Source organism: Mandrillus leucophaeus, unplaced genomic scaffold (genome assembly GCF_000951045.1).
Source record: "Mandrillus leucophaeus isolate KB7577 unplaced genomic scaffold, Mleu.le_1.0 Scaffold245, whole genome shotgun sequence".
Classification (NCBI taxonomy): Eukaryota; Metazoa; Chordata; class Mammalia; order Primates; family Cercopithecidae; genus Mandrillus; species Mandrillus leucophaeus.
Genome location: NW_012102532.1, coordinates 1150127 through 1159672, shown reverse-complemented (window position 1 = coordinate 1159672; position 9546 = coordinate 1150127). Strand labels below are relative to the sequence as shown.

At 56.6% G+C, this 9546-nt stretch overlaps 1 protein-coding gene across 3 annotated transcripts; it reads right to left on the bottom strand.

The window, feature by feature from the left end:
• Window positions 1-276: 276 nt before the first annotated feature.
• On the bottom strand, window positions 277-8767 carry ATN1 (atrophin 1). Of its 3 annotated transcripts, none has more exons than XM_011983045.1 (9): window positions 8569-8767; window positions 8287-8424; window positions 8024-8137; window positions 5085-7072; window positions 4585-4807; window positions 3445-4141; window positions 1565-1708; window positions 1027-1207; window positions 277-850 (listed from the first exon to the last, which is right to left on the bottom strand). In XM_011983045.1, exons 1-9 carry the CDS (start codon window positions 8593-8595, stop codon window positions 817-819), a joined length of 3546 nt encoding a protein of 1181 aa, XP_011838435.1. In that variant the 5' UTR covers window positions 8596-8767; the 3' UTR covers window positions 277-816. The 3 variants fall into 3 exon arrangements, with proteins under 3 accessions (XP_011838435.1, XP_011838436.1, XP_011838434.1); XM_011983046.1 differs by having other exon boundaries at window positions 5085-7069; window positions 8569-8766; XM_011983044.1 differs by having other exon boundaries at window positions 277-1207; window positions 5085-7069; window positions 8569-8766.
• Between the last annotated feature and the right edge of the window lie 779 nt (window positions 8768-9546).

Here is a 9546-nt window from a genome sequence, read left to right as displayed (position 1 = left end):
AGGCATGAGCCACAGAGCCCAGGCCCAGGCCTCCAGTATTTTGACTTCCCAGCCTTGGGACAGGAGGGAGCACTAGCACCCCCGGTACCGCCTTGGGCTGAGTCAATGCTCCGGGCTCTTCAGGGATCCCCTCGCCAATTCTTCCCAGCCCCTACACCCAGTTCCTTAAGGACTGGTCTCTTCCCGCTTCCCTGCCAGAGCCTGGCTGCAGTTAAGTACCGCTGCACTGAGACCCAGCCTCACCCCCATATCCCGCAAAGAACAGTCACAGCCATGTTCCTGGGGAGTTGTGAGGATGTTTTTGTTTGGTTGGTTTTGGTTGGGATGTTTTTTAAGAGCGTCATATAGATATTTATATATATAAATTATTAATGTGGGGAAGGGGCAAGGGGCATACATTGCAAAGGGGGCGCGCACACAGGGATCAGGGAGGGGCAGGGGTGGCACACGATGCTACGCAAAACAGCCACATCTAACAGATGAAATAATCACACCAACGGGGCAGGGGAGGGGCGGCGGCCACGGGGCTTGGGCATGGGGGAGAAGAAAAGCAGGGGGGACAAGGAAGAGAGACCTGGTCCAAGATTCTGTGCGCTTTCTGTCCCCATCCTCGCCTCCTCCCCACCTCTGCACACCACACCAGACCTTGGCCTTCTGTCTGTCCCTCCCTCCCCCACTCTCTGTCCAGCTGCGGAGGCCCTGCAACTGAGCAGCACCCTCTTGGCTCTGGGTGGCAGGCCAAGGGTGGGGTGGGGGGAGGGTGGGGATGCTCCAAGGTCCAATGTAGGAGCCGTGGTGCTCTCTTGATCGCAGGTTCTACAGTGGCTTGTCGCTCTCCTTCTTCAGGTGACTAGGGAAGGGGCAGTGCATAGCAGAGAGGTAAGAGACTTGAGACCAACCCTGACCTTGCCCCCTTACCAAAGGGGTTGGGAGAGGAGGGGTTCCCTCCCCCAGGAGCACAGTGCCCAGCTGTTCCATGCCCACAGCCCCTCCCAGGCTCGCTGAGCCCATGTCCCCCTGGGGTACCTGTAATAGTCCTCCTGGGCAGGCAGCGGCACACTGTGCAGCGGGTGATGGGCATGCAGCCACTGCTGCTGTTCCAGCGCCAAGCGCTGCAGCTCAGCTGACTGTGCGTGCATGGCCTGCAGCTGATGAGCTGCTGACATTGGGGCAGAAAGGGAGGCCGGCAGGTCCCGGTAAGGGGCAGCTGTGAGCAGGAAGGGCAAGGGTCACATGACCAATGGATAACAAGCACCTGCTCTGGACCAGGGGATAGCCAGCTCCTTTACATACAGAGGTAATGAACTAAAAAGTTAGGTAACACAGCCAGTTCTGTAAGTTGCCAGTGGTAGAGTGGAATTGGGATTCAAACCTCTTAGGCTGACACTAAAACTTGTGCTTCTCTTGGGCAGAGGTTCAGCTCTCCTATTCCCATGCCCATGCCCAGCTCCTCTAGGCATCTCCTCATTCCTCCTCAAGCCCAACTAGGCCCATCCCCCCACCTAAATACCTCCTTTCTGCCCTTTTCTCATTACAGCTTGCCTACCCCAACTTCCATCCTTACCAAAGAGCTGGTGACGAAGAACTTCGTTCTCGTGCAGAGGGTGAGGAAGCAGGGGGTTAGGGAGAGTTCCAGCTGGGTAGGGGATCCGAGTAAGGTGAGACCCTGAGGCCAGGGGGTCGATGAGAGGGTGCACTGAGGCAGAGGCTGGAAAGCAGAGAAGAGGAAGGTGTCACCAGAAGGCAGGTTTAGAGAAAACCATGCATTTGGGTGAAGGGATCCAAGACTGGGAATTGAGTTGGACAAACACAAGACGCTCCAAAGTGGAACAAAGGCAGAATGGAAGAACTAGAGGTCTGTGGGGGGCGGGGGGGTGGACAGGCTGAGCCCTACTGGAGGAGGGACATATGGATGACAGAGGACAGGAAATTAGTCATCAGAAGGGTCTGAGGGGAAGGAGAGGGAGAGGTAGACTGCTTGAAGGAGGTGGAAGATAGAAGTTTAGGAAATAAGACAGGAAGAGGCCAGGTGCGGTGGCTCAAGCCTATAATCCCAGCACTTTGGGAGGCTGAGGCAGGCGGATCACCTGAGGTCAGGAGTTCAAGACCAGCCTGGCCAACATGGTGAAACCCTGTCTCTACTAAAAATACAAAAAAATTAGCCAGGCATGGTGGCACACGATCCCAGCTACTCAGGAGGCTGAGGCAGGAGAATTGCTTGAACCTGGGAGGTGGAGGTTGCAGTGAGCCTAAATTGCACCACTGCACTCCAGCCTGGGTGATAGAGTGAAACTTCGTCTCAAAAAAAAAAAAAAAAAAAAAAAAAAAAAAAGCAAGCGGGTGCAGTGGCTCACGCTTGTAATCCCAGCACTTTGGGAGGCCAAGGTGGGCGGATCACAAGGTCAAGAGATCGAGACTATCCTGGCCAACATGGTGAAACTCTGTCTCTATTAAAAATACAAAAATTAGCTGTATTTGGTGGCACACGCCTGTAGTCCCAGCAACTCAGGCAGGCAGTGCCTGCTGAGGCAGAAGAATCGTTTGAACCCGGGAGGCAGAGGTTGCAGTAAGCTGAGATCGCGCCACTGCACTCCAGCTTGGCGACAGGGCGAGACTCCGTCTCAAAAACAAAATGGTGAAAGGATAGTAAGTAAAGCTCATTATTGCCTATGACACCCAAACCCAAAGCTACAGGGCCCCTTCTAGGAAGTTACAGATCTAGAGATGGGGAAGAACATGAAAGACCTCCCACTGTGAGAAAAGGAGAAAATGGCAAAAAATAAGAGTTGAATCCAGAGAAATCAGAAAATAGGTTTGCGGACTGGGCACGGTGGCTCACGTCTGTAATCTCAGGACTTTGGGAGGCCAAGGTGGGTGGATTGCTTTGAACTCAGGAATTTGAGACCAGCCTGGCCAATATGACAAAACCCCATCTCTACCAAAACTACAAAAATTAGCCAGGTGTGGTGACACACGCCTATAATCCCAGCTACTCTGGAGACTGAGGTAGGAGGATCACTTGAGCCCAGGAAGTTGAGGCTGCAGTGAGCTGTGACTGCACCACTACACTCCAGGCTGGGTGGCAGAGCGAGACTATGTCTCAAAAAAATAAATAAGAAGATATGTTTGTGAAGGGCTTGGGAGAATGGGGCTGTGAGGATAGAAAGCTGTGTCCTTCAAAGGCTCCCACCTGGGCCTGTCATGGGTAGGATACTAGACTATGGAGAGGACTGGGGTGTGGGGAATACAGGCTCTGTGGCCAGGCAAGGCCATGAGGAGACAAGGCTGAGAGAACGTCAGGGAGGCAAAGTTGAGGGCAGCAATCTCAGGAAAAGTTCATGCCAGGCCAGGGGAGGAAAGTCTCAGCCAGAAGAACAAAAGAGCCCAGTCATGATGGGGGAAGGTGGCCCCAAAGGGCCAGGGAGAGGAAGGAGGGGGTCTCACCTGCATGGATAGCATCTTGCTGGTGCAGGTGCAGGTGCGAGTGGATGTGGGAGTGCTGGTGGTGATGGGGAGTCACATTGAGCATCTGCAGCCGGGCCAGCGGGTCATTGCCCAGGGCCGCCACCCTTTCTGCGTGCTGCCTCTCAGCTGCCAGCCGCTCAGCATAGGACATGTCAGGCCGCAGGGCTGGCCCAGCTGCCAGTGCTAGACGTTCTCGATCTAGGGGCCCCAGGCTCGGATGAAAGGGGAAAGGGTGCAGGCCAGGTGGGCCAGGCTGCAGAGCCAGGCCCCCATGTCGGGGAAAGGGATCCAAGCCCGGCCCAGGGACCCCATGTAGGGGTTCCAGCTCACTAGGCTTCACCTCGAAGCCAGGCTTGAGGCGGTCACGGAGGTCTCGTTCACGGGCTTCCCGTTCCCTCTCCCGGGCAGCAGGATCACTGCTGTACAGGGCCGGGACATTGTACCCCAGGAGCCCCGGGTCCACTGCCCCCAGGGGCACGTAGAATGGATGGTTGCGATTGCCAGGAGACATGACATGAGGCCGGGCATATTCACTGAGAGTGCGCAAGGCTGGAGTGTCAGGACCCAGGTAGGGGGGCACTGTAGCCACCGCACTGCCCGGTTCAAATGGAGGGCGATGGGGCACTGGGCCCAGAGATGGGCATTCCACCGGAGCACGGCCCTCCTGAGCCAACTTCTGTGGGGTACAGGGAAAAGTGGAGTCAAAGCGGCAGTTATGAGAAGAGGTGGCTGGTTTCAAGCTGCCCATTTGTTTCCACAGCTGAATGCCAAAATGCCTCACCTCACTGAAACTCTGCCCACCTGGAACTTAACTGCGACCCCCCCCCTCCCGAATATCTGCCCTTCTTGGGATCCACAGGTAGTCCCATCTGAGCAGGCCTTCTCCCAACCCAGGAATGCAGACTGCTGTCGCTGAAATCCTTTTCGGCTCCATTTCCTGGGCTGCAGTGGTACCTCCCCTCCGACAGGTGGCGACTTGATTCGCCCGCCCACCTAGCACAAGCCCCAGCCCCAGCCCCAGCCCCAGCCCCAAGCCCAGCCCCAGCCCCAGCCCCAGCCCCGCAGCGCGGCTAAGAGAGGAGGCAAAGAAGGCGGTGGCGCAGGCAGTGACGCACTTACCACGCTGCGTTCAAGCTCGCGCTCCTTCTCGCGCTCGCGCTCCTTCTCGCGTTCCCGCTCGCGCTCCCGCTCCTTTTCTTCGCGCGCGCGCTGCTCCGCCTCGCGCCGCACCTTCTCCACCAGGTCGGCCCGCTTCTTGGCCAGTTTGGAGCCCTCCAGTGGCACGAAGTACAGGTCGCTGCGCGCGCACGAGTTGAAGCCGCGATCCAGGTGTTTGTTGAACCTGCCAGGCGTGGAAGCAGCACGCGCTCAGCCGGTGCGAGATGCCGGATGGAGCCCGCGGAGCCGCGGCCCCGGCGACTGCTTGTAGCCCCCGCCTAAAAACCACCCCTGCAGGCTGAGCTGCTGCGGGCCTCACTGGCTGCTAGGCATGGACGGAGGAGAGGGGCGTGCTTTTCTAAAACACTACACCAGCGCAGGGCCCCTCCCTGCTACTCCCTCTCCGTCGCCGCCTTGTCGTCCCCCTTCCAGGCCCACCTCCGCCCCACCTGGCCGCTCACCTGGCAGACTGACTGGCATGGCTGGGCACATCTACCACCTTGGGAGGGGGCGAGGGGCTGCGGGCTGGCGGAACTGGGCTCTCGGGGGTCTCATACTCCTCAGCCGGCTCCTGCTTGATCTGCGTGGCGCTCAGGGGCGGCCCTGAGGCAGGGGCCGCGGGTGGTGGTGGCAGAGATGGCAGGCCTGAGGGCCCCGCAGGTGGCAGGGGCCCAGGTCCCACGGTGGGCGAGCCCGGCTTGAAGGTCCCTGGGCCTGCGGGTGGCGAGGTTCCTCTATAGCCCGGTGGGGTCCCCGTTCGGAAGTTGGGAGGAGACCCGGGCTTGTATCCGGGTGGGGTGGCTGCCTTGTAGGCCCCCGGGGACGGGGCTCTCTTTCCGTACGGTGGGGGCCCAGGTGGGGAGGCCGTTTTGTAGCCTGCTGGCGAGGAAGCCACGGTGGCAATGACCGTGGAAAGGGTAGCCGAAGAGGTGGTGACCGTAGGCACCGGTGGGAAAGGGTAGGGCGTCCCCTGAGGTCCCTGGGAGGGGGAAGGGTGTGAACATGGGAAGGACGCTTGAGAAGTGGAAGAGGAAGAGTTGGAAGAAGAAGAGACTGGAGGGCCATTGGGGCCTGCTTGGCTGTAGGACACCTGGCTGTGAGGTGGGGGCAGGTGTGTTGGCCCTGGTGGGTAGGGCCTCAGAGACCCCAGGGAGGGAGACATGGCATAAGGGTGTGCGTGGTGGGAGCTGCCGCCCTCCAGGGGGTGGGGAAATGCTCCAGGAGGGGGCCCAGAGCTTCCGTGATGCTGCTGCTGCTGCTGCTGCTGCTGTTGCTGGTGGTGATGGTGATGTGTTGAGGCTGGTGGGTGGGCAGTGGACTGGGCCCCAGTAGATGGCGGGAAGGGGCCTGGATGGGCATTGCTGTTGGCTAAGAGGCGGCCATAGGGAGGAGGTGGTGGGGGACCCTGGCTCCACACAGCCTGGGATGGGAGAGAAGGCTGAGTATACTTGGGGGGCTGATTGGAGACAGAGAGGCTTGTTGGGGGAGGGAAAGAGTGGGGGTAACTGGGCAATGCCTGGGAAGCTGGGTAGGGGGAGGCAGAGGAAGAGGAGGAAGAACTGGAAGAGGAGGCTGCTGCAGAGCTACTACTAGAGGATGAATAAGGAAACCTCATGGGGGGTGCTGGGGCAGAAGAGGAAGCAGGAGGCAGAGAGTGGGGTGAAGGAGCCAGAGTCGGGCCCTTCTCTGGGCCAGGAGGAAGTCCACCCATACCCTGCCCCATGGCATGGGGAGAGGGCAGATGCCCAGGTAGTGGTTGGGCCCCCAGGCCAGGGGGAGAGGCTGATGCATTGTTGAGGGGTCTCAGGGCAGGTGGGGGAGGCAGGTTCGGGGTCACATGGGGGAAGTTGGCTGGTGGTGGAGCAGAAGGTAGGTTCCCACCACCCACTGGAGTGTTAGGTGGCTTAGCTGGGGGAGCACCACTAGCCCCAGAGCTTGATACTGAAATGGGAGTAGTGGGTGGGGGGTGCTGCTTACCCCCATTAGGGCCCCCCACTGATGAGGCAGCCCCTCCCCCCTTGGGACCCACTGGGGGTCCAGACAAAACTCCTCCACCAGCGCCCCCAGGATAGAGCTGTGGGTGAGGGGGAGGGGCCCCAGGAGGAGCCTGGAACATTCGAGATGTGGGGGGCTCCATGGGAGCATGATATCCAGCGGGTGTCACAGAAGGATGGGGTTCAAAGCTAGCCTCTGGCTGTCGAGGGGTGCTGTCTGGCGGTGGAGGGGAAGGAGGAAAGAGTGGAGGTGGGTGGTAGGGGCGGGCTGGGCCCTGGGACAGGCCAGAAGATGAGTCGGAGTCATTCTCCACACTTCCAGGGCTGTAGATGCTGGGGGACGTGCTTCGGTTGTCCTGGTCAATATCCCTAGGGTCGCTGCTGCCATCATCATTAAGGCTCCGCCCATCCAAGCTATCCAGATCAGAGGGAGACTGTGGCCGAGGGAGTTCCTGCTGTAGAAAAGGGAAGCCTCATTTTTTCTCTTTTCCTTTCCTGCTTCCCTGAGATTTAGGGCCTGTCTTGCATAAAATCATTTCCCCTCACAGCACACTGTTGTACTGTGATGTGGTGAGTACCTCTTGCCATCTGGGGATTTCCCACTTTCCCCACATTCTTGGCTGCTCCTTAGCAGCCAGTCTTGTTTCCCTCCTATAAAACCCTATTCCTTCCTCAAGGATCCATCTCAAGCACCTTGTCTCTACCCACAGCTGACTCCAAATCCCTGTCTTCCACCATCTCATAACCACCACTTTAACCATCCTCCATCCCCCAAGCCCTTGGTTCTTAGACCACTTCTGGCCGGGCACAGAGGCTCACACCTGTAATCCCAGCACTTTGGGAGGCTGAAGCAGGAGGATCACTTGAGGCCAGGAGTTCCAAACCAGCCTGGCCAACATGGTGAAACCCTATCTCTACTAAAAGTACAAAAATTAGCCGGGCGTGGTGGCTCATGCCTATAATCCCAGCTACTCGGGAGGCTGAGGCACAACTGCTTCAACCCAGAAGACGGAGGTTGCAATGAGCTGAGATTGTGCCACTGTACTCCAGCCTGGGTGACAGAACGAAACTCTGTCTCAAAAACAAACCAAAAAAAACAATAAAAAAGAAAGACCACTTCTGCATTTTCCTTAAGATTTATTTGTTCCTCCCACTAAGACTTCTCACCCAGAGACTAGAATCCCCCAACTCTTCTGGTCCCCTTTGGCCCTGCCAGGTCATCTGGTGGTCTGTCAAAGTTCTAAGACTCTCTCTGGCATATTATAGACAGAACTGCTCTCATAAGCACTATGATCTGGCCTTTCTCTTATGTCCCAGGAGAGATCCAGCTAAGAATAGTGAGCATAAGGAAATCTGAGAAAAGAATGATCATAAGATGGGTCAGGATGGCGACAAGGGTCTCCCACCTCAGTTTTGGTCTTTTTTGGTGCATTGGTCTCCTCACTTTCACTCTCTGAGATCTCTTCACTCCGACCCTGCTTGTTGACCTTTGGGGTGGAGGCTTCCTCTACTCGGGCCTTCTGTTAGAGAGAAAGAAAATTCCTGTCTTTTCCCTACCTCCCAAGCTTCACCGTTAGCCTCTGCCAAACAGGAAGTTCCCCCGACAACACACACACCCCCTCAGCCCCAGTGCCTGGGCATCCTGTGGGAGGACCTGAGGACAGAATACCTTGGCTGTCTGCCTGGACTTCTCAGCTTTGCCATCACTGCTGGACGTGCTGACCCCTCCAGGGGAGGCCCGGCCCCTCGATCTCAGTTCTTCCCGGGGCCCAGGGGCCTCTTTCTTCCGTCCACTCCTCATTGACATCTGCAGGAGGAGGAAGGAGATAGGTAACACTGTTCTTTACACTGCAGCTAACTTTATGGTGCACATTATTTGTTCTTCTCTAGACCCTTCCTCCTAGCTTGCCTGCCCCGCCCCTCATCTTTCACATCTCTCATTTTAACTCACCGAGTCTTTATTCTGTCGTGTCTTCATTCTTCAGGCTGTGGAGACCCCATTCTCCTCTGCCTGGGCAGCTGAATACAGAAACTTCTCTGCTCCACCCCAAGTTCCCCACAGCTGTGGTCTGGGAAGCAGGATCTCCAAGTTTCCAGTATAGGCACCTGGAACTTTTGCAGGATCTGTTTTCAGTGAAACCTGTTAGAAGGAAACCATCAGAGTCTCCCACTGGGAGAACAGAGTCACAAAGGAATACTATTACGCTTGTCAGAGAACTGAGCAAGCGGCCCAACCCTAAGCCTTTAGGCCAAGAGGTACAGATACCACAAGACATTGCTGGCTTGCCCCATGGGCCACCTTAGCTATCTAAAAGGCAGGGAGATTCTGCTTAAAGTATAATCTCTTTCACCTCTGTAGAGGGCAGAAAATTCAGATGTACCTACAAGCTCCAATCCAGGAGATCACACAGTTTTACCCTTCATGATCCCTAAAGGATATTTGTGAACGCACACATTCCACGGAGCCTTGCAAAGGAACATAAAGAAATGGAGTGGGGCATGGTGGTTCACGCCTATAATCCCAGCCCTTTGGGAGGCCGAGGTGGATGGATCGCAAGGTCAGGAGTTCAAGACCAGCCTGGCCAACATGGTGAAACCCAGCCAGGCGTGGTGGCGCGTGCCTGTAATCCCAGCTACTCAGGAGGCTGAGGCAAGCAAATCACTTGAACCTGGGAAGCAGAGGTTGCAGTGAGCCGAGATCATGCCACTGCACTCCAGCCTGGGTGACAGAGTGAAACTCTGTCTCAAAAAAAAAAAATGACATTCAAGTATTAATTTATTGAGTACCTTCTTTATATCAAGCCCTTCACACACATGATTTCATTTAATATTTACAACCAACCCTGAATGGTAAGCATTATTACCTTCATTATATAGGTGAGGGAACTGAGGCTCAAAGATGGTGATTGTGACTAGCTCAACCTCACAC